At 38.4% G+C, this 24,798-nt stretch overlaps 3 protein-coding genes across 5 annotated transcripts; 2 read left to right on the plus strand and 1 right to left on the minus strand.

Annotated features, from left to right (window-relative positions):
• The first annotated feature begins 682 nt into the window (after positions 1-682).
• Positions 683-10,954, plus strand: wdr21 (WD repeat domain 21). Of its 3 annotated transcripts, none has more exons than XM_038293239.1 (13): positions 683-1,217; positions 1,320-1,444; positions 3,486-3,643; positions 3,765-3,847; positions 4,028-4,130; positions 5,418-5,561; positions 5,725-5,774; positions 5,928-6,007; positions 6,216-6,308; positions 8,820-8,917; positions 9,035-9,211; positions 9,295-9,409; positions 9,494-10,954. In XM_038293239.1, exons 1-13 carry the CDS (start codon positions 1,123-1,125, stop codon positions 9,718-9,720), a joined length of 1,548 nt encoding a protein of 515 aa, XP_038149167.1. In that variant the 5' UTR covers positions 683-1,122; the 3' UTR covers positions 9,721-10,954. The 3 variants fall into 3 exon arrangements, with proteins under 3 accessions (XP_038149167.1, XP_038149168.1, XP_038149166.1); XM_038293240.1 differs by having other exon boundaries at positions 685-1,220; positions 1,353-1,444; XM_038293238.1 differs by having other exon boundaries at positions 686-1,220.
• Positions 10,071-20,816, minus strand: zfyve1 (zinc finger, FYVE domain containing 1). Its single transcript, XM_038293236.1, has 13 exons — positions 20,595-20,816; positions 17,389-17,869; positions 17,055-17,298; positions 16,703-16,963; positions 16,390-16,604; positions 16,211-16,317; positions 14,568-14,676; positions 14,384-14,481; positions 14,133-14,250; positions 13,838-14,008; positions 13,528-13,708; positions 12,438-12,551; positions 10,071-12,320 (listed from the first exon to the last, which is right to left on the minus strand). Exons 2-13 carry the CDS (start codon positions 17,860-17,862, stop codon positions 12,088-12,090), a joined length of 2,325 nt encoding a protein of 774 aa, XP_038149164.1. The 5' UTR covers positions 17,863-17,869; positions 20,595-20,816; the 3' UTR covers positions 10,071-12,087.
• Positions 20,817-21,671: 855 nt separating this feature from the next.
• On the plus strand, positions 21,672-23,990 carry pigh (phosphatidylinositol glycan anchor biosynthesis, class H). Its single transcript, XM_038293241.1, has 4 exons — positions 21,672-22,195; positions 22,566-22,775; positions 23,473-23,556; positions 23,664-23,990. The coding sequence occupies exons 1-4, from the start codon at positions 22,019-22,021 to the stop codon at positions 23,736-23,738; spliced, it is 546 nt and encodes a 181-aa protein (XP_038149169.1). The 5' UTR covers positions 21,672-22,018; the 3' UTR covers positions 23,739-23,990.
• The last annotated feature ends 808 nt before the right edge of the window (positions 23,991-24,798 follow it).

The raw sequence follows: 24,798 nt of genomic DNA on the forward strand, positions 1-24,798 counted from the left end.
ACATTGTGAGCTATGCTTCATTGTTTATTCCAATGCATTCAGTGGTTCTGCCAGAGCAAAAAGCAATAATTTAGGGATAGTGTCTGTGTTTGGTGTTACTCTCAATATATTTTGAATCTTACACAAATACAATGAATTACCATGGAATACATAAGCTGAATTTAAACAGTGAAGATTAAAAACCCAATGCAAATATATGGGCCTTAAAGTAAAAACCATAAAAACTCGTTTTGCTCCAAAAACATTCTAAAGAGGTTTCTATATAACTGATTTGGAAGTGTGGTTAAGAATGCATGATCAATGGTCAGAATTTTTCACATTGGAAGGTTTTCTTAGACTAAAAAACAGATCAAATAATAATAATAAAATCAGAGACATTGAATCAAGTTTGGTTTTTTGATCGTTTCAAATAGAATTTCCCAAATACACCTTTTTTATCTTAATTGTATTTGATAAAAAAAAAATTGTCGACTATCAAATGATAAATCTGCAAAGCGTCTAATTTTACTACTCTTGAATCGACGTTCCTTCCTGACAGATTTCTCTATTGTTCAATTTAAGGCAACAAACACAACAGACAAAATAACCAATGAGTGTCTGAAACGTCAGCACCTCTTTGTGAGAAATTAGCCAATGAGCGAGAGGCGGAAACCTAATGTTGCATTGACTTACTTCTCGGTCATTGGAGTTATTCACAAAACAAAAGTAGTAGCGAAAGCCAGGAAAGAGTAATACAGTTATTTTCTTTTATTTCACTATTAATTTCCATTTCTTTGAAGATTATTACAGCAGTTTTCTGGAGATCATTATTGCAAACGTAAGCGTTATTTAAATATTTGGAAAAAATTACGCGATTTCCCTGCTACATTAAACGCCTCATCACTATTTGCCTCCGAGTTCAATCGAATTAACTTAATGTAAACTTAGCACACTAACACAAACAGGCTTGTTTTTCTTCAACTGTATTAGAATATATTTTAAGGCTTTATGTTAAACATCTTGGGGCCTTAAAACTCAAATTAAACGACTCTCCTGAGAACTGAAGCTAACTTTGCTAAGCTAACAGGTAAACACACTGTTCGTCACCCAGAAGTGAAACATGGTCAACGTGGAATGATCTGAATGGAGTCGAATAAAAAGAAGAAATGGAAATGGCGACAGGATCGTGGTTACAGACGGTACAGAGCGAACCGAAGCAGATCATCAAGCAACGAGCAGTGGTAGTCATGTCAACGAACACAATATATGGCTGAAAAACACGTTTTTATTGCTACATGTGGCCTCTAGAATTGGCTCTGATTACAGTCTCCCATTGACAGGCATGGCTATAATGATGCTGGGCCTTCTCACAGATTATCTCAGATGGAAAACGATAACCAACCTGCCTCAGCTTCATCACCCCCAGCCTCTTCTTCCTCTTCTAAATCTAACAGTGGAGTACCAGGTATTATAATGATTACACCCTCTATCTGCACATCAGCAATGGATCCACAAGCAAATGGCACCAGGATTGTAATAGACCGACATTATATTTGATTAGAACACCATAGCTTCATCAAATAATTTCAGTAAATACATTCTAAAAGTAAAAGTCATATTTAAAAGACTTAATAACCCTCAGGTGTTTATTTAATTTCATTTTTACATAAATCTATATTTAGAACACATAAATCTCTTAAAATTCAGATAATTATACTATTAAGTATTGCAGGCTAATTTGGGACCCTCTGTGCAACTTAAAAGTATCTAAATGCTTCCTGGACCTTTAAAGGGCCTTCAAGCTGGGTTCAGTTGGCTGGAAACTGCTGGCAGAGATTCTAAAAAAAGTATTTCTGAAGAAGTTTTTTCACAGATTACAATAGGCCCTTGGGGGGCGCTTTCCTGCAGGTTTTAGAGGTTGTCCTGCTTCAGTACATCTGATTCTGATGATTGCAGTTCAGCTAAAGTACAGTACAGCAGCCTTCAAGGACTGACTTTGGGCATGCATGAATTTCGCAGTGGGTCTCAAACTGGTTCCAGAAAGGGCCGTGTGGCTGCAGGTTTTCTTTCAAACCAAGCAATAGCACACCAGACTTCATTCATCTCATCAAGTAATCATGTTAAGATTGGACTTACTTGATGAGATGACTGCAGCAAAGCAATACGGATCAGCATAATTGAGGGGATAAGAGTTAAGTGCAGCTTGGTGGAGAACAAAAAGATCAGCAGGGGAGTCATTGGAGGAGTTCCTCTAAAAGTTTCTGGAAAAAGAGATTCTAGAAAACATAAGTGATGCAAAAGTAAAAGGTTAAAAGTTACAAGAAATGGAGAAAGGTGTAACAGCTTATCTGGGTTGATTAAATTTGAAGAAGAGCAGTTAGCCAGCAAAGTTTTAATTAGCTACATGAGCTACAATGTAAAAATGTACAACCCTCCACCTTTGAGATGCTTCAAATGCCAAAAAATTTTGGCATATAGCAGCAGTATGCAAAGGAAAACAGCGATGTGGAAAGTGTGCTGAAGAGCATGAATATGGAAAATGGGGGAAAGAAGCTAAAATCAAATGCTGTAACTGTGGGGGAGAAAATACTACTGCATATCGCAGGTTGGAAGTGAGTTAAAGGTCTGAGGAAAAAAAAAAAGAAAAAAAAAAAAGAAATTTGAGCTCAGAATAACAAATGCTGAAGCTGCAAAAAGGATCACATCCCAATCAGAAAGACCCAAACCAACCGTATAGCACACGGCAAATTCAAAACCTCTGGAACAGCGTCCTAAAATTGAAGATTCATTGATTGTAAAGAAGAAAGATTTTGTTCTTTTCATGGTTGAAGTGATCAATTGTAGTGCTCAGACGACAAGAAAAAACGAAAAAATCTAAATAATAGTGAAAGCTGCAGAAAAGTATATTAAAGTTAAAGATTTGAACTGCGAAATGGTGGAAAGTATGATGGGAAAACCAGTAGGACCATCAGAAACTGGCAGACTGACAATAATCTAAAGATAAATTAGAAATTATTAGAGCAAATATGATTTAGTACTTATTATGTTGGGTTCAGTTTTTCTTTTTCTGGGGATGAGTCGTTTCCTGTTTCCTTGCTTAACTCATTTATCAGTTGGTGGCGGTAATGCACTTTTAACTAGTTTGCCAACCGCTATAAAACCTCACTAGAAGAAGAAGAAGAAGAGATGACTGCAGTCTGGTGTGCTTTTCCTTGGTTGGAAAGAAAACCTGCAGCCACACGGCCTTTTCTGGAACCAGTTTGAGACGCCTGGATTACAGCATCCTAACATGTTGATGGAAAATCAAACGGAAGGGAAAAAGTATGGTGGACGAAGAAGCAAAAACAAAAAAAATCACCTATTTAGGTAGTCTTTAGGCTCTCATTGATGCTATTGACAAAATGACTAGAGGCACCTTATAGAATATTTCACTTGGCTTTGATGTTTTAGTCATAAGCTATGTTGGTGGTTAAAAAAAAAAATCTTCTTTGTTTCTTTTCTGTAAGAGCTACCTGGTTTCTACTTTGACCCTGTCAAGAACCGCTACTTTCGGCTGCTTCCTGGACACAACAACTGCAACCCGCTGACCAGAGAACAGCTGCAAGAAAAGGAAAGGGAGAAACAGAGGCAAAAGAGACTGGCAGAAGATGAAAACCCAAGAAAAGTGAGTCTGCTGTGTGGGAAAAATCTACAACCTACGAGTAACTTGTATTTGCAAACTCAATATCGCAATATTAACAGACTTTTTGGGATCCTCTGTCCACACTTACATCTATATTTCACAGAAAACCCCAAGAACTGGGCTGAACATCTCCTTGTTGCTGCAGAAAAGGCATCTTGGACTTTTACCTGGGAACTCCTATTGCAGGTAACCCGATCACTTCTGCTTTCTTGGCCACTAATACAGCTGTCAAATTCTAAACGGCCTTAAAAGAAACAAAAACATTCCAATATATATTAAAAAGTGATCAGAATTCAAACCCTAGAGAAGATTTTATAGTTTTCATGGCAGAACGCAGTGTTAATCTAGCTTTACTTTGGTAACCAGGCGTGTCCATGAGGTGAAGGTTTGTGGAATGAGACGCCACAAACTGGAGATCCAGAGCACAGACAACAGCGACCCAAACACCGACAACTTCAGGATCATAGTGGTGAGAACACTTCAAACACCCCTAGAAATTATGACGAATATATGCTGCGATATAAAAATATTTTTAATATGGTTCAAGCCCTTGCTTCTCTTCAGTCCTATTCCAGTTGTTCAGGAAAATGTTACTAACTACTTACTGCATTTCCTCACCTGAGGGGATGGTCTCACATATGCCTAACTTAAAAGTCATGTTTTCCTGTCTTTACCATGGTGATCAGTATGTAAATAGGCCTTTGTGTCTTATTTTTACCCAAGGGGAGCAGAAAATAAGAAATAAGGAAATTAGACATTATTAATATAAATGCTGCTACAGCTATGAGAATTTAAAATGTAATGGTGATGGAAGGTGTCAAAAACTAGAAATAGACCAATATTCTGGCTGGAAGATATTTTTTAACTGACAATAGCACTTTTTTACTGTATCAGCTGATTCATCAGCGCATTTAACAGCCATGCCTTAGACTATCACTTAGACTTTAACAACTTTTATTGTATTTTTTTCATACATAACAAAATTTCGATGCATACAGCTTTTCAGCAGTGAATGAGCAGCATCGCAGTTAAATGGACATTTCCATTTATAAAGTGCAGCAGTGATCAGAATGTAAACAGTATAGGAGAAAAGGAAAACCAGTTTAAAGTCACGGAGCAAAAGGCACTGATATGGAAAGCTGCAGAGCAAATAAATAAATATGGCGCAAAATGCAGCAGAACTTTGAGTTGTGATCTATTTAAAGGGATTATGAAAAAATCAGCCACGTTGGTGGTAAAAATATGATGTTTTCGAGTGTGATGCAGTGTCTTGATTAGAGTTTCAACATTTTAACAGTCTGATGGCAGCGGGGGAAAAGCTGTTGCAGAACCTGCTGTTTTTTGTTTTTGTTCATTTTTTTCTATTGTGACTTGTGTGACATTTGCTGTCATTGTGTCATTTTTATCACTGGAATTGAGAAATTAGAGCTGCACTTTATATACAATTTGTGTTTTCTAGAAAATAATGATTTGCAGGAGTGTGTTTGTTTGTGATGTTTACTAGTTTAGCATATGTTAAATGGATATGCCTTTGCTCTCGCCATGCTTAAAAACCTGCTGTGCCCCATGGGGTGAATTGGGATGATAGAAAACAAGAAAAAGTGAAAAATCTAGGGTTTGATAAGAATTAATTTTGCCATTTCAGTTTTTAGCAAAAATATTGAATGATTTGTGTTCCTGGGATGTTCAGTCCTGGACCAAGTAAGTGAAAGTAAAAAAAACAACAACTTTCTATCTACCTTTCTATCTTTCTCAGGGTGATTCTGTGTCTGAACGAGTGTTCACCGTCAATGACGTCTCACACGGCGGCTGCAAATACGGCATCATGAATTTTAGCAGCGGCAGCCGGGGCTCTCTGTCCGTGGAAATGTGCGATAACCTCTACTTCACCAACCGAAAGGTGAAAGGATGCTCCTGAGAAACACTCTAAACTGTCTGATTCTACTGTTAAAAGATTCATTTATCATTTCTGTGTAGTTTTCTGCTACTAAACTTTCTTAACAGAATATCACTGCATATCTGCTGGATATCCACTAAGTCTGCTGTGGTTGAATGTTTTTCAGGTGAATTCCATCTGTTGGGCTTCTGTGAACTACCCTGACTCTCATGTTCTGTATCCTTCAGCTTCCTGGTTTTATGATGTGATTATTCTGCATTCAAATCAAAGAACAAAATATGATTTTAAGGCATAACGACATCAGGCAGTATGGCAGAAAAATTTTTAACAACACGTTTCATTTTTCCTTAACTGAGAGGTGACCGCTAGCCTGTGTCTGGTGGGAGCGGCCGACACGCCGGGCTGCGTTAGTTTACTTCCTGCTTCGCTCTTCAGCAACTCTAATCAAGGTTTGTTAGATGCGTTTCTCAAAACTCTACTGAAATGATTTAACCAGGCGGTAAAATTTGCCAGATTTTTCTCATGTGGGGATTAATTTGTTGCTTTAAACTGAAATGAGCTTTTTATTTATATATTCTGTTCTGCTCAAGCTTAAATCCATACTTAACTTCAAAGATGGATTATGACCTTTCTTTTCTTCTGGCTTTTATTTCCCAGATCAGCCAGGGATGTTGTGTAGCTTCAAGATATCTACAGCCTGGTCCTGCGCTTGGTGCCTCAACCCACAGTTTGATAAGACCTTCAGCACTGGTCTGTTCAAAAGTCACTATTTTCCCACTAGCAGCAGAAATAATCAGCTTACTGTTGAAACTGTGTAGGGTTAAAAATGGTTTAGTTCAAAGGTTAGCTAGGTGATAGGACTCTTTCTAGAGAAGTCTAAGTCACTCATCCAACAAAAAGTAGAATGAAGTTGTGAGAATGATATAAAATGACCCATAGTTTATCACCATTTCTTTTCTCATAAAAAAAAGCTCTAATATTTGCAGCCTTAACCAGCTTTTCTTCCAGGATTACCCTTCAGTTTGATCCATCAATTTCCCAAACTCATTTCTGACCAGTTTCCTTTTCTCTCCTGGGAAAATCAAACACACAAAAAAAAGATCCCCATAGCATGACGCTGCCTCCACTTTGTTTGGTTAAGACATGCTTTGTGGTTTTTTATTTTTTCCCTTACATCTAATCTGACCCGACCACCAGCTTTAAACTTTAACCAGCACTGCGTGTGAAATGAAGTCTTGGCTGTGGATCTCTACAGCTCCTCCAGAGTGACCATGAGCCTGAGCCAATCCCTGGTTTTGTCTTCCAAATCCTGCTTGTTCATTAATGTTCTCTGACCAGCCTCTGAACCTTCACAGCAAACCTGATCTTATACTAAGTTTAAATAGCACAGTTTTAGGGTGACCTTTGAACAGTGTTGGCATTTGAATTATATTCATCAATATCAAAGTTAAGAGAGCTATACAGGTGCTGGTCATAAAATTAGAATATCATGAAAAAGTAGATTGATTTCAGTAATTCCATTTAAAAAGTGAAACTTGTATATTATATTCATACATTACATACAAACTCATATATTTCAGATGTTTATTTTGTTTAATTTTGATGATTACAAATGACAACAAATGAAAATCTCAAATTCATCATATCAGAAAATTAGAATATTGTGAAAAGGTTCAAAATTGATGGCCCCTGGTGCCACACTCTAATCAGCTAATTAACTCAAACCACCTGCAAAAGCCTTTAAATGGTCTTTCAGTCTAGTTCTATAGGCTACACAATCATGGGGAAGACTGCTGACTTGACAGTTGTCCAAAAGATGACCATCGACACCTTGCACAAGGAGGGCAAGACACAAAAGGTCATCGCTAAAGAGGCTGGCTGTTCACAGAGCTCAGTGTCCAAGCACATTAATAGAGAGGCGAAGGGAAGGAAAAGATGTGGTCGAAAAAAGTGTACAAGCAAGAGAGATAACCGCACCCTGGAGAGGATTGTGAAACAAAACCCATTCAAAAATGTGGGGGAGATTCACAAAGAGTGGACTGCAGCTGGAGTGAGTGCTTCAAGAACCACCACACACAGACGTATGAAAGACATGGGTTTCTGCTGTCGCATTCCTTGTGTCAAGCCACTCTTGAACCACAGACAGCGTCAGAAGCGTCTTGCCTGGGCTAAAGAGAAACAGGACTGGACTGCTGGTGAGTGGTCCAAAGTCATGTTCTCTGATGAAAGTAAATTTTGCATTTCCTTTGGAAATCAAGGTCCCAGAGTCTGGAGGAAAAGAAGAGAGGCACTTCATCCACGTTGCTTGAAGTCCAGTGTAAAGTTTCCACAGTCAGTGATGGTTTGGGGTGCCATGTCATCTGCTGGTGTTGGTCCATTGTGTTTTCTGAGGTCCAGGGTCAACGCAGCCACATACCAGGAAGTTTTAGAGCACTTCATGCTTCCTGCAGCTGACCAACTTTTTGGAGATGCAGATTTCATTTTCCAACAGGACTTGGCACCTGCACACAGTGCCAAAGCTACCAGTACCTGGTTGAAGGACCATGGTATCCCTGTTCTTAATTGGCCAGCAAACTCTCCTGACCTTAACCCCATAGAAAATCTATGGGGTATTGTGAAGAAGAAGATGCAATACACCAGACCCAACAATTCAGAAGAGCTAAAAGCCACTATTAGAGCAACCTGGGCTATCATAACACCTGAGCAGTGCCACAGACTGATCGACTCCATGCCACGCCGCATTGCTGCAGTAATACAGGCCAAAGGAGGCCCAACTAAATACTGAGTGCTGTACATGTTCATACTTTTCATGTTCATACTTTTCAGTTGGCCAACATTTCTATAAATCCTTTGTTTTTATTGGTCTTCAGTAATATTCTAATTTTCTGATATGATGAATTTGAGATTTTCATTTGTTGTCATTTGTAATCATCACAATTAAACAAAATAAACATCTGAAATATATGAGTTTGTATGTAATGTATGAATATAATATACAAGTTTCACTTTTTAAATGGAATTACTGAAATCAATCTACTTTTTCATGATATTCTAATTTTATGACCAGCACCTGTAAACAAATGTCGAGCCGTTGTTTAATTTTCCTTCCACCTAACAATTATTCACCAGGTTGTGTTCAACTTTGACATAAATCCCTGTGGAATACACCATCTTCTTTCATAACTCAACATGTATTAGCCCAGGGGTATAACTACATATGCAACTATTTGTGACTATTTCTGCCCATGTGCGCGTTTGCAGGTCTGTCTCGACGGGTCATTCTCAAGGATGCAGAGACGGGACGAACACAGACGTACGGTGTGGGCACTGATGTCTTAGCGCAGCATTTTGCTCACAGGGTAGGAGTTTTTGTCTAATACTGCATATCTTAGCTAATTATAATTAGTTTTTTGTCTCCCGTCCTCATGCAAGAACAACCCAAGCAGGAGTAAATGGATTTTTATTTTTTTAACCAGGTTCCAGTCCTGTTCAATGGTTGCAGATCTGGGGAGATTTTCAGCATAGACCTCCGGCAGCGTGGCCGCAGGGATCACAGCTGGAAGGCCAAACGCTTCCACCATGAATCGGCCATCACCTCTGTACGCGTCCTGCAGGATGAGAACTACCTCATGGCTGCAGACATGTTGGGTCAGGTCAGAGCAGTTCTTACAAAATTGTTTTTTTTTTCTAATAAAACGCAGGATTTTAATTTTTAGCGATTGGATTCTCTCTGCAGATTAAGATGTGGGATGTACGGGTTACCAAGCCAGTGCTGGAGTACAAAGGGCATTACAACGAGCACGCCTACCTCCCAATTCATGTCAATGAACATGAAGGCCTTCTGTTAGCAGGTAGCTGAAAATAATATATTGCTGGTTTTAGAATATCAATCAACAAAGTAAACTAGTCAAATGATTGAATTCATATTCACACAGTGGGCCAAGACTGTTATACCAGGTTGTGGAGTCTGAAGGATGGTCACCTGTTGAGGACCATCCCATCCCCTCATCCAGCGGCAAACGACATGATCCCGAGCGTCGTCTTCTCCTCTAATTTGGGCGGCAGCAGAGGACTCCCTGGTCTGCTCATGGCGGTTAAACATGACCTGTACTACTTCCCATACAACACTGATTACCAGGATGAAGGGCAGCCGCCGCTTTAAATCAGATGAAAATCTTTCGGCCCGACTGAAGACTGAATGTAGTTCTGGGTTCAGACGAAACTACGACGACCGCAGCCGTCCTGTTTCTTGAGCAGAGCTTGGTTTAGGTGGATTATATGCAAAACTCTCAAACGGACACTAAAGAGAACTGGTGCAGCCTACCTTCGACTGGAGCACCCAACAGGCAGTGTAAAGTCAGAACTTCCAAAAATGAGAATTATTTTTTCTGACAGGTTTTCTTTAAAACAGAGGATTTTCCCCTTAACCTTTCTACAAACATCTCACATCTTTATTTGGAGTTTTAGGAGATTAACCAACACAGAGTGGGGTATGAATGAAGTGGAAGGATGCCTGGTTATAATTTTTATTAAATCAAATATAAACCTGAAAGGTGGGCTGCATGTCTTTTGCACAATAGCTCAAGTTCATTATTAGTTGGAAGGAGACAATCTGTGAGCATCAGTGTCTGAATTCTGGATTTAGACTTTGACTGCGCCATTTTTTTAGATCTAAACCGCTTGTACCATTTTCAGGTTTGTTGTCCTGTTAATTCAACCTTTTACAGCCTCTAACAGTTTTTGTACTAGTTGGTTTCTCAACACATAGTACTTTGGACATAGAAGAAAAAAAATAGTTTTGTCTAATCTGACCATAGCTACTTTTATAGGGATTATTTTTAACAGCAAACCAATTTTGAAGTAATTCCTACATAAAGGCTATATTTATTGAGTAGACAATGAAATAGGTTTTCTGTATCTTCTTCGCCTCTCCAGGTTTACCTCTCGTCCACTCCAGATTATTTCATTCAGGTTTATCAAAATAGAGTTTGCATGTCCCACTTTTCTGATTATATTTTTTAAAGAATTTAAAACTTATCTGCTACTTGGTGTTGGTATGTTACAATAGGCCAAAGTAAATTGTTTCAAAATTTGTGTTTACATGGTGACAAAAATCTTAAGTTCTACATAAAATAGAAAATAAATAAAATGTTTTGATTTTCTTAGTTCGAAGTAAAGGTTTGATGATTGTATAATAATAACTTTTACATCCTTATAAATTCTAATGTCAGTGTCTTTTAGAATGTTTAGATTTTTCAGGACAAAAAAAAATATAATACATGTTCCAACTTCCTTCGAAGCACCTGGACCAGAAAGACCATATAGGTGACCTTTAAACCTCAGGGGATCGTTTTTGTTTTACAAAATAAAGAAGTTCTTCAAGTGCTTTCTGTAAAGATTTTTCAGCTCATCTGATTATTAAGAGTGATGAACCTGCTTCAATGGACATATAAACATGACCACCAGTTCTTCTAAATGAGAAGTGTTTCTGCCATTTTAATACATAATAAATGAGAACTACATGAACACAAGTCGATGACTGGTTCCATGTCACATCACCTGATGATAGAGAAGAACTGACTCAAGTCATAAAGTCTGTAATTTACCCGATGACTTAATGACCAAACCAGTTTCCATACAGTCATGTCTCATTCCATACATTTAAAACTCAATTCTCAGATATCCTGTGAAAAACCAAAAAAACATTAAGACAGAATTGTTCATTGAATTATTCCATCTGCAACACATGCAAACACTGCTCCCTAAAAGCTCCCATGTCTCTCAGTTTGAGGAGCCAGCCTCAAATAGGTTTTATTTACTGGTTAAACCCTGTGTTTATATTCTAGTTTTTAAGATAAAAAGGAGTCCATTTAAAAATGTCACCATTCTAGTAAGACTTTTTCATGTATATGTTTTTATATCTTTCTTTTAAAAGTGTAAAGGGCCACTTGAGTGTATACCACTGAATAATACAGTTATTTATAATATATTTTATATAGCTATTAGGTTTTAATGTTTGGAATGCATCTTGGTGCAACAGAATTACCCGTCAGCCATGAAGGAGGCAGAAAAGCTGGCATAAGGGTAACGGGAAACTTCGAGGAGCTGGAAGAACTTTTTTGCAGGCATATGGCAACTATAGTTTAAGTTTTGCTTAAATTCTATAAACAAATGGCCCCAAACTACACTAAAAGGTGCTAAAAGTATGAGAATGTCATACAGGACGTGATTGTCAAAGGGTTGAGGAGCCTAAATCTACAGTGATGGGGGGTTACTAGTGAGCTACAATAAGAGCAGCCTGAATTCTGCTGGAAGCTAGCATCGTTTCCCCCATCCTAATATTCAAGTCAAGTCTATTTTAACAGGTATTCACTGTGTGAATTTTAGGCATATAGAAGTCAGTCTGATGAAACCGATCAAAGTGTTAGACTGGTTTGTTTTCCTGCAGCTTCAAGGACGGTATGAGGTTCTAGCCTCTAGTGTTCTTGGGAGGTCTTGTGCCATTTAATCAGTCCAGCTAGGTGTCCTGCTAGAGTTCCCCAGATTTCTGGACACAGCCATTACAGACCCGCACCGGGTGGTCCCAGCCACGGGACGGCACTGGGCGGCGCTCCTGGGAGCAGTCGTCGCAGACGCCCTTGCCACAGGCGCGGCAGTGGTGGATGGACAGACGTGGAGTGAACTCCCTGCGACACTCGCAGCAGAACTCGATTTCCTGGTCTGGGACCCAGTACGCAGGACGAGCAGCGTCTTTTACTAAACCTAGAAAAAAAAAAATCCTTTTTGAATAAGTAGCTATTTAAAAAATATAATTAAATTTGCACTAATTTAATTGGATGAAACCTTTGACCTTATAGTAAAGGCAGATGTACCACTTACCTAAAGGTATGTCAATGGCACCAACTACAGCACCCAAAGTGTTTTGAACTGCCTCTCCAACCTTTCTTGCTATCAGGGTACCTCCTTCTTCCTCTAAGGCAGCATCAAGTAGCTCTGAAAGCAGAGGATAACCAATCACACAACATGCTAAAAAACTGCTGTCTGTTAGCACAATGATTTCCTTTTCACACACTGACTGTCAAGTTCACATACAATCAGTGTTGGCATTATTTCCATAGTGATCTTCAGTTTTTGATATCTTTAAACCTTTTCCTGCGTTTCAGATGGAACAATGAAATGGTAAAAAGCATATCCATGACTACATAAAGTAATTGGTACTCAAAGTGGAATTCATGCTGGGTTTTTACCACCCACACAAGGTCAAATTCCTATATATTTAGAGTAGGGGTACGCCTTTAGCACACCATTGATCCTTATTGTGATACGTTTCTATATTCATAAAAATGTTTAACTATTGTCACATTAAATACAATAAACAATGTATAAAAACTGCAAAAACAGTGCTCAACTGAGGGAATTATTTCTAATTTCCTCTTCATTGTTCAACACTGAAAAAACGATCTAGAAATAAGTAAAAATGTCTTAAATTATATGTATTTACCCTTAATTTAAGTAGGTAAATGATGTAGTTTGCAATGTAATGCAGTGCAATGGTGCGTTTATTAATTAATAAAACATAATGAAGTCCAGTTACTGAGCTCAGTTTAGACTTTAATGTATGTTTTATATAGATATCTGTCTATCTACATGTAATTTAGGTGCAGTGCAGATTTTTCCAAGGAATAGCAGTGTCTGGAAACAAGGAAAATACTAAACCCAGTCTACAGGTGGCGCCAATCACCCAGCAGATAACGAAAAGCCTGATTCCAATGCTTGTTATTTAAAGATAGACAGCACATCTCTGACACCATTTCCCTGGACTATGTCAGTTCTGCCAGGAATGTAGTTAAGAAAAAAAAAAGGGTCAAACAACCACTAGATTCTAAGCCGTTACACCTTTTTATCGCATTTAAATATCATTAAATCAGTTTGTTATACAGTCCATGTTGGAGGGTCTATTATTTCTTACCAGTTGAGATCCCTCTGTTTTGAAAGCAGGCATCGCAGACGCGGACCGGCGCCAGCCCCCAGCCCCTCTCCGGGACCGGCCGGGTTTTGGAGGAGCAGGCGTCGCAGAAACCCTCTCCGCAGGCACGGCAGTGGTGCTTTGTGTCATTGGGCTGAAACTCTTCCCCACATTTATGGCAGTTCTTGCAAATATAAAGCAAATAAATAAGTATAAAACAAATAAAGGGGAGCTAATACATTTTACTTATTCCTGTAAGTTTATACCATGTGTTCTTAAAGAAAAGCCACAGTAATCATTTATATCTGCTTACCAAGATCAGAGAGTTGGGTTTCCAGTAGGAGGGAGCGATCTGGTCGGTCAGCCAGGAGGTGACCGCTTTGGCCGGTTTGACGCTGAGTTCAGACACAGACTGAGAAATGTATTTGACTCCATCCAACAGCCTTTGAGCAGCATTGTTGTTGTCTTTCAAAAAGCCATCAGACTAAAAAGCAGAAAAAAGGTACAAAGATGGAGAATCACAGAAGAGAAGGACTTTTTAACTCTTCCAAACTACTGCTTTTAAAACCTGCCCACCCCCCTCCTGGCTCACTGAGCACAGATCTTACCCCAGGCCAGATGTGCTGGATCTCCGTCCTCACCACAGTTTCCACTGGATCCTGGTTTCCATACCAGTACTGTCTACTTCTGTAGATCACTCCACAGTTCGGACACTCGATTACATATCTGAAGAAATACATTAGTTTCAGTACCAGGAAAGATTAAAAATCTCCTTTTTCTATTTTTTATTTATTTATTTTTTTGAATTAATCTGTGAAAGAACTTCATCCTTTTCTGAACAAAGTCCTCTGCGACTCACCCCGACCAGGCGTAGATAGCCAAGCCAAACCACGGTGAGTCAGAAGACGCCGTTGTTTTGGGAACCACTATCACTTCCTTCCCCCCTTCATAGCAGGCCTGAGTGAGTCCAAACAGACATTAATCACCTTAAAAAAAACAATTACATTTAAAACTAAACTGCTCTTCTGCTCTGCTTTACTTGCCTTGCAAGTGTAGATGCGGTTGTCTGATTGCGCAGAGTAGCGGCAGCGATGTTTGGCTTCGTGGTCGACTCCCTCTTTTAGGTGATTCATGCTTCTCTTGCAACCTGATCTGTAAAAAGAAACCAAGTTTATATTCAACACTTTTTAGTTTTCTGTAATTTACAAAAGTTCAGATACCAAAAAAGTATTGCTTTTTTAGATTTGCATTCAATTCCCCACTAAGTCTGATACTCCTAAATAAAGTCAACTTATTATAATATAACAGCCTGGCAGGAACTCTTTGGACCTTCCACATTAGCTCTTAATAGTGACTAAAAATAATAATAATAATAATAATAACTATCATATGATAGTAAACACCTACGGAGCCCCTCTGATGACATGGTCAAAAAAAAATTTTTAATTGTGGCCACGAAGTAGTATTTCGCGGCCACGCAATAAGTTTAACGTGCACACGAAATACTTATTAATAATATCAATAAATCCGCCCCTGTTTTCAGGCTTATGTTAACTGTAATGACTTATCTTGGACAGGCTGCTATGTAAACGGGCCTTTAGTCCTTCGTTTAGCTATGCTGCGGTTGTTTACACTACGCCTTTTCCACCTAAAATGGCGTCTTAGCAACAAATGTCACGTGACTGGCGGAGACCGACTGGGTAAGCAAATCGAGTGCGCCTTAGACCTTAGAGAAGGCGTGCTCGATTTGCTTACCCAGTTGTCCAGGAATGATATTAATATTATTAATAAGTATTTCGTGCAAACGTTAAACTTATTGCGTGGCCACGAAGTAGTATTTCGTGCGCACGTTATACTTATTGCGTGGCCACGAAATACTACTTCGTGGCCATAATTAAAAAATTATTTTGACCATGTCATCAGAGGGGCTCCGTAAACACCAGTCTTAGAAGCTTTAGCAGTTTTTAGCAGAAAATTTCAATATAAATTCCACAGTAGAGTTACATTAAAAACACCATAAATATGTTTTTAGGTTTTTTTTTCCATTAGCTTTTAAATAATAATTATTTTTTTAAACATAAAATAATGTTCTTTAGAAGAAAGTCCAGGGCTCCTTTCCATAAAACAATATATGTTTTAGCTTGTTTAAAAACCTAATACAAATAAATTGTTTGTTTAAAATGGCAACAGATTTCCAACTGCCTCTATATTTACCAAAAATATTAAGTAGTGTTTTATTAAAAGCTGATGCAATAAATAGCTCTTTAATTTTAAAGGTTATAGACCCCTGCTTTTCTTCCGCAGGAACAGGAAAGCTAGTCAGAGTTTATGAGAAGACATGTGGGGCTAAATACTGGAAGAAAAGCAGGTAGAGGCTGCAGAAGTTATATGAGTGAGGTAGAGGTTCACCTTTCAGGGGATAATGACACTAAAACAAAAGCAAATTATTGGTTTGGGTTTTTTTTCCTGCCTCACAATTATGCACAACTTTGTGTCAGTCTAGCATATAAAAACAAAATAAATCACAATAAAGTTTACAGCTGAAGCATAAGACTTGAAAAGGTTAGAAGAAAATCAATAAAAAGCTTTGCACTGATCTGTAGGTTGAGAAATGTTTGGAGATTGAATCATTTATTTCTAATTAAGGTCACATACAAGGAGTAACTTCCTGTTAGAGGCTACGTACCCACAGCTGAGGCATATGCTGGAGCAGGTGAAGTACTCATCTGGGAAAAAGGAGTTACTGGTCATTTGCTCATCTGGAATCTCCCCACAGAAACGCTCACTCAAGGCCTGAACAAAAGCAGCGGGTTAGGTTAAGAATTCAAGAGACAAATATGGAGGATCTATGACTAGCATCAACACCTGCAGAGCCTTGAAGACAACGGTTGCAGAGCGCGGCGATCGGGTGTTGTTGTTATCCAGCTGCTGCTCCAGGCTGCGCAGCAAACCACTGAAGTCTGTGGGAGGGTTGTAGGTGCGAGTCCCGCGGTACTGGATGGAGCTGAAAGCCTCGGGGAAAAGCCCCAGTTTCCTGAAACGGTCCTGGAGCAGACGCTCAGCAGATTCAGAGGGTTTGTCTAAATATGGACAGATGCAGAGAGAAGAACGGCTTACATTAGGTAGCTCGAATACTAATAAAGGATTTGATTTAAATCCAAACCAGTTGATAGGATACCTGATCCCAGAAGCTTGGTGTGGACGGTCTCATGGAAAATGATCACCGCAGGACCCAGTGTGGACAAGGGAACATCCAGACCACAGCGGGCTGTGGTTACCTTCAGCTCCCTAGAAAAGTGTTTTAGGTAGGCGTCTGATGCGTCTCCAAGGAACTTAAAGAGATCATCATGGAGACGGTCTGCATGGGTTCGGTAGATAACCACATCAGAGATAGCTAGTACCTTTAGGAGCAGTCTGGTCCGCTGACCTTGATTAGCTCCTGATTAGAGAGAAAAAAAAGCGGTTATTAAAGGTAATTTAAAAGGGTGAACTGAGTAAATAACCAAGCAAATAATTATTTTGTGCCATACCAGCCCCAAGCAATCCCTCTGTGTCAAGGACTACAACTCTATGAATGGGGTCCAAAGCTGCCCAAACGCCCACGGTGCAGGACTCCTGTGTAGGGGAAGTCTTAAATACTTCTCTCCCAAGGAAGAAAGTGTGGTTCAGCGTGTAAGATTTTCCCTCCCCAGTGTTGCCAAATATGGAGACCACCTTGAGGAGTTCATCTGGGCTGCAGCCCAGTCTGCTGACAAAGTCCTCCTCATTGTTCACCTAAGAATCCGAATAATATCACTTTTAATGAAAACATGATTTAAAGATGAAGCTGCTGCTTAAAGTCTGATCAATTTTAGTGGATGTTACCTGCATTTCCTCCCTCTCGTCAACCAACAGGAAGCTGCACACCTTCTCAAGCTTCAGTTTGAAGATCTCCATCTCCCCGTCGGTTACGCCACTGTCCTGAGGAGCCTTGGCGGGGGGATAAGGCGTCAGAGGGTGCTTCCTCTTGTTTACTCCACCGTGGGTGCGTTTCTGGCAGTCCAAACACAAGTTGATCTTACAGCCCTGGCAACGCACCACTGCTCTGAGTCTGACAGCGCAGCTGTTGTTGCCTTTACAGGAGTCGCAGAAGGGAACGTGACCCGCTGTGATCCGAACCCGGTCATGATTCCTCATGCGCTCCTGCCGGTGGAGCTCCAGTTCACAGCGGGCACACTGCAAGCTGCTGCATTCATCGCATTCAAACGCGGCCTCGTCTGAGCCTCCACAGGCGTAGCTCTCCTGGCAGACCAGGATAGTGTTCATTCCTTTATCCACAGCTGGACTCTGGCCACTCATGGTAAACCTGAAAAGTCAGATAATTTCCAAAGGAATTGAGCAACTGGAAAGTTGAATTATGTAAATTAAAAAAAAATGAACGGCTGAAGCAAAACAGTAAAAGAGGGATTAATCGATAATTGAAATAATCGTAAACTAATTTATTAATCGATTAATCGTCAACTGGAGTGTGGAGACTCTAAACCATGCCTTTAGCTCACAGAGCAATCTAATTAGGGCAGTAATTATATAAAAATTGTAAAAATATATGTAAACATTTTGCATAAAAAAAAAAAAAAAAAGGTTTTTTAGTCTGTCAATACACTGTCCAGAACTCCTCAAGTCAGGGACATCCACAGATAGACACTAGGTGGTGCTGGAGCTCCTGCCCTTTTCCTCTCTAGACAAAAAAAGCGCCTTCCTGAAATTGTTTTTTTTGTTTTTAGCCTTTGGCCCGAAATACAAATTATGAATTTAAAAGCCTTTCAAACCAAAAGTCTAGATTTTTGTAACTTAACTCCACGAGACGTGTAGCAGGCACCTGAATAGAGCCTTGCCCTGGTGAAGGGCCAGCTAACCAAACAAGCGTATTTACCTCCTTCACCAACCGGTTACTTTATAGCATATCGTCTTTAATGGCCTCTACAAGGCGCCAAGGAACGGTTTAAAACGGAAAAAAATGTCATTTAAAGCATCTCATAGATGTAATTATTGATTTGCTGTTTTTACAACAAATCTAGAAATACATGAGTCAAACAGATAACATGACATCGATTCGACTCGTCTTTTTATGACAACTACACAACACATGTTACCTTTTGTCTGTTAAACATTTCAAATAAAAGCAAACATAAGGCCAAATGATCACAATTTTTAAAAATAACTTTAATAAAGAGTTGGTAACCTTAAATAAGATTATTAAATATTATGTCCTTGAAATAAGATAATAGAGTGGGAGTTTTTTCATATCTTAAATATAAATTTAAGTTTGTCCTCAAATTGTCATATATATACCCACTCAAAACAGAAAATAAACTTAGATAATCTGGAATCCTGGGCTTTGTATTAGACTTCCTCTATTTCTTTGTACCTTGGAAAACCTGCCTGACAAACTTTGAGCAAGTGACAAATATTTATAAAAGATATTTATCCAGGGGATGGAGACATTCTAAATTCACTACTTTCCAGAAGAGAGACTGTAGAAGAAATGGGATCCTCACACATTTAAAGACTTATAATAGCCATTACATGTAAAATGTAATGGCTATTATAAGTAGAAGGTAAAGTTTTGTACAGTGTAATCTGTTTCCTGCACCTGATAACTCAGAGCATTAAGTTCATGGCTGTTTGCAGCTCCAAGTGACGTAGAGGGTGCCCTTTTTAGAGCCTGAGCACCTGCCCCCAAAAATATCTGTGCAGCCTAGTGACTCAATTGAAAATGTTTTAGTTTCACCTTGTTTAATTTTATTAAAAAAAAAAATCTTCTTTGAGGATTCTGTGATTTGATTGTTAATCGATTCTATTTGCAAAATAACCATTAGTTGCAGCCCTATAAAGGACATACGGCATGCAGCAGGAGTATTAATACAAAACTGTCAAATTTATGGAGTTTATATATGATTTACCTCTAAAATCTGAAAATGTGGACCCTTTTACTTTGATAACCATAAATATAATGAAATCAATCATTATAATCCTTTATCAGTAAAAGGATTTAACCCAGGAGTTGAATCCAATAGAAAAACACAAGTACAGATGAACCTCAGCCAACAGACTTGGTCATGAAGAGGAAAATAAAAATAAGACAAACAAGCAAGTGAAAATGTTGTGAAGAACTTTAAAGCTTGGTTAATGTCTGGAAAAATACCCCGGGCTTTGAGAAACTCATGCTGGACTGTTTAATAATTAATCTGAGAAGCAGATCTGTGAAAAGCACAGTTATTATTTGTGTATTCCAGATAGATCTGTCTTTCTATTTAAAAAGCCATATTTGAAGGAGACTAAAAAAAATGTGGACCCACAGAACTATGTTAAGGCAGAAAATACTGCACCTCGTAACCAAAACATAGTGATGGCAGCATCATACTGTGGGGAAACTTTTCAAAAGCAGCTGGAATTTGGTCAATATTAATGATAAAATGGATAAAAATAAGTGGATATTCACTTAGGGGAGTGGTGGCCTAGTGGTTAGGGCATTGAGCATGGGGTTAAGGGCCTGAGAAAGACCCTTAACGTCACACTGCTCCCTGGGCGCCACACAATGGCAGCTCCTTAAGAGGATGGGTGAAATGCTGCGAGGTAATTTCGTTGCTCTATACTTGTGACACTGTAAAGAAAATAAAGTTGAATTCTATTCTATTTTATTCATTTGTTATCTATCAATCTGAATGAGCTTGAGGTATTTCGCAATAAAGAATCTCTGTGTGCAAAGCTAATTTCTAATTTCAGGATAAGTTTATAATAATCTATCACGAATCATTTGGTTCTCAAACATTACTGATTGTCAAAAACTACCAAACAAAGTAAATTCTATCTTCTAGCTTCCTGTTAATGATAAAAAAAATTGCTCAGTCTGAAGTAAAAGAAACACTAGGGAACAAATATGAAAACAATGCCATAGAATAAAAAATCTGTTAGGTAACATTAGGATGCGAAGTTAATCACCAGGTGGTGCTGAGTGTCAAAAGGTCCTCTAGCTCAATAATAAACAGCCGTTAGCTAACAGCCGCTTCAACACAAAGAAAGCAGCCTACCTTCACTTCACTCCGCTGAGCTAACAGCTCCAACTGACGGAGGGTTTCCAGGTTATAGACGCTGTCTGGACTCGGGCTAAAACTGCCCCTGTCAGCCGAGGACCATCCTGCCTACTGCCACATTTACCTGCTGTCGGCAGAGCTAAGCTATGTTTTATCAGCAGCCCCCCTAGAAGCTGCAGCTGATCGGCTTGTTTTTAGCACAAGGGTCAAAAGTGGAAAACTAAGTGCATGATGGGTAATGGAGTTTATTTATTTATTTTTTATTTCACGAGTTCAGCTGCTCCCTGCGATTGATTAACATATTCTATTGTATTGTGAATTTTAAAAATCGATATCTGCTTTAACTCTACCAATAGATTAAAAAGGTGAATTGAGAACTTTATGACAATTGTTATTGGTCATTTTAGCCTACCCATAATCCTTTGCTCCTCACAGCTGCTTTACGGGGTGTTTGTGGTAAACACCGGCGTACACCGATGCGCAGAGTGACGAGGATGGAATGGAATAGAAAACACATGTTTTTCCTTCAAATAAGTAGTCTAAATATTACGGAAGAGGATTAGGGCCACTGGGCAAAAAAAAAAAAAAAACAGTTAACTGATTTTCAATTTTTATTTCAGTTTAACATGGGGAAAAAGTCAGAATTCTGACTTTAATCTCAGAATTCTGACTTTTTTCCCATGTTAAACATCAAAAATCAGTTAACTGTTTTTTGTGTGTGTTTTTTTTTTTTTTTTGCCCAGTGGCCCTAATCCTATTTTTTCTCAGAATTCTGACTTTAATCTCAGAATTCTGACTTTTTTTCTCAGAATTCTGACTTTTTTATTGTCAGAATTCAGTCAGAATTCAGAGATTAAAGTCTTGTTTGAGAAAAGAACGTTATCTTGCCACTCACAACATGGCGAACGGCATACGTATCCTATCCATTTGCGAATGGCCTGTACATTTTCTTCCTCTATACCGTTTGACTTCCCTTATAAATACCCATATTTCATCTTGTGTGAAGTTTCAACTAGGCTAATAGCTGCTGTTACAAGTGCAATGTTTCCACAATAAAGCCAATATCTGGATGTTATGACGCCTTCGGTTGAAGCTGGACGCTCTGGTGTGAAAAACATTGCAGCAACAGTTGAGATTGATTTCGGCACCAACATCTCAGCCAGCTGCACTTCTCTTTGAAATATATATATTTTTATATAAGAGATGAAGAATTAATTTTCCAGTTTTAAAAGAAACCAACTGACATCATTCTGTTAGCGTTTTCTTTCCCCTGTCGTTAAGGTTTTTTTCTTTACCTTAAGTTAGCATAGCTTGTTGTTAACCTTGGTTTTGAACGTTAGCTCGCGGCTAACGTTAGCTCTGCTTTTTCACTGAATGATTGCTTTTCCTGGGTGCGCACTACGTTTTTTGTTTTATTCGCAATGGAGGACGAATCCTTCTTTAATATTAGCGGCAAACCGATATCCTTGGATTGTCAAAGCCACTCCAGCTTTTGTAGGGAGTTCACTGTTAGCACCCCAAAGATATCCATCGGTAAAGTGATGGTGTACACCTGCTCTGTGTGGCTTTTTGCTTATACTGTGTTCTTCTTCACGCAGGTAAGGCGGTTATTACTAAATTATGACCCGAGCTCTTTAAAAAAAGTAATATTTACACATTCAAAGGGCATATTACATTCTATTGTAGCCTAAAGTATGGTATATGGAAATTAAGTTCCACATCTGAAAGTGTTTTGTGTTTTTTTTCTGATTTTGCTACATTATTTATCCTTTTGTCATTTCTCTGTGTAATCCAATGGTTAACACTGCTTAATTATCTCATTTGCATGTCAGACAGTTTTTCAAGGTCTTTAAATCTTAAAATTCTGTAAATATCAGAAGATACATACATGTAAGTTTTCAGAATAACCTAAATTATTATTATTTTGCCCATATTTACCTGTATGTGGTTGTCTCCCCTGTCTTTTAGAACACTGCAGTTCTCTCCAGTGCTATACTCATCACCCTGGTGGGAATGATGCTTCACATCCACTTAGTGAAGGTGGACCATGAGTCCCTTCTCGTCATTGGCTCCTTGGGCATCCAGGTGTCTTCCAGCTATGCATCAGGTCGCGAGGTCACCACTTTCATCGAGATGAGCAAGATCAAAGATATTGTCATCAATGAAGCCGTTTACTTGGTGCGTAAGTGCATGAAGTGATTGTGGAAAAAGTGAAGTACCATCACTTTAAATTAAGGATTTAGTGTGTATCAGAATACAGAAAAATTATGTGACACAACTAATTGGATTAATTGTGATGAATCAATTATTGGAATAATCTTCAATAAATTTAGTAATACATTTAATTTTAACTGGAGTATAGAGACTTTACAACATACCTTTAGCTGACAGAGCGATCCACTCAGATCAATAATTTTACCAAGATTGTAAAAGAAATATGTAAACATTTTGCATTTACAAAATAGAAAAAAAATGTTTTCTCTGTCAATATGCTCTTTGCAGAACTCCTCAAGTGGAAACATTGTAGTTTCACCTGTTTTAATTCTGTAAGAAATCTTCTTTAAGGAACCTTTGGCTGTCCGATTATTATCGAATAATCGAAAGAACAATTGACACATTAATTGAATTGAAAAATTATCATTAGTTGCAGCCCTAAATCTGTTACTTGGAGAAGTTTCTGAAGTCTAACTCCAATAACACAACATAGCTGCTCACTGGCATTCATTGGTGCACAGCTGCTTGCAGGTTTGAACTTTGAGTCAATCCAGCAAAAGATGTGTTGCTGTTTGGGGGTTATGTTGCACTGTGATGCATGAACCAAACTGGTCCAAGCTTTAGCTTTAGAACCAATTGGTTGTTTGTGCTTTTATTTCAGCACCAGATCATCTACTACTTGTGTGTGCTGTTGAGGGACCCCTCAGAACCCCATGGAGTGTCGAGTGTTGTCACCTTGTTTCAGGTGAGTTAAAATCCTGGATGTCAATGCATCAAGTAGAGCTTATTTTAAATCACTGTTCTGTATCAGTCCTCTAAAAACAATGTTCGTGTTTGATTCTTATCTTTCAGAGCTCCAAGCCGAGGCTCAACTGCTTAGTGAAAATTTACAAGAGCTGTCAGGAGATTCTGTCTACGTGCAAATGACCTTCAAGTATTTAACATTCATGGATATTCAGTGATTTATATGTAGTATTTTTTGTAATATAAAAAAAAATCATGCATGAAACAAGAAAGATGTTATTTATTCCTATGAAGTAGTTTGAATATTTGAGCTTGTTATAAAGGTAGTTTCCTATTAAAATATGTTTTGAGATAAAAAAAAATAACTGTAAAGCCATAACTGTAGACATACTTTGAAATTAAAACACTTATATTTATATTAACTACATTAAAAAACTGACTTGTTTTTTTGTTTTTAGCATTTTGGCTCTTTAAAAAAAGACTTTTTGGAAATTAACACATCTCTTGTGTTTTTCTTTTTCTAAAGCAATACTTGTGTTTGTCAGTAGGGGGCATAACTGCATCATGTGATTGTTACAAGGACACATCCAAGGGCACCAAGGATGTAAATGCAACTTATTTTAGTTAAACCTTGGCACAAGAATTAAAATAAATCTGTCTAGGACCCATTTATATGTAATTCAGAAATGCAATGAAAATGTCAACAATTCTAGTTGGGCTTCCCATAAATTATTTTCCCCATCCAGCAGAAGCTGACTTGAGAAATTAAGTTTAACGTAAATCTGACAGGAGTCTGAATAATTTGGGGCCTTCTTTTAGGGAAATTAAATTAAAAAAAAAAATACTCATCTTGGTGGCGGTTGGCCACGTTTTCCCATGACTTCCTTTCTTGCCTTTTGTAAACAATTGTTGCTTTTTTTAAATTGTGTTACCTCAAATTGCAGTTGCACTGTGAGCAGTGATATTTAGAGCCATTTTGGTTGCAGAAGGAATATACAGATGTTCAGTAAATTGTTTGATGACACGGTGCTGTATTCTGGCCAGTAGAGCATTTGAATCCCTATGAATGTCTCTAAATACTTTACCCCCTTTCTTTAGTTGTGTCCATTATATTTTTCAGGTAATATACCCTCAGAACAAGATTTTTTTAAAGCAAAGTTGCTAATATTTTAGACAAAGTCTAAGTCCCAATTCAATTAAATCCTATAGGCAGATCCAAAGTCGGTCTCTGATAATTCAATTC

The sequence above is a fragment of the Cyprinodon tularosa genome, unplaced genomic scaffold, assembly GCF_016077235.1.
Source record: "Cyprinodon tularosa strain WSP-4 unplaced genomic scaffold, ASM1607723v1 ctg323, whole genome shotgun sequence".
Taxonomy (NCBI): Eukaryota; Metazoa; Chordata; class Actinopteri; order Cyprinodontiformes; family Cyprinodontidae; genus Cyprinodon; species Cyprinodon tularosa.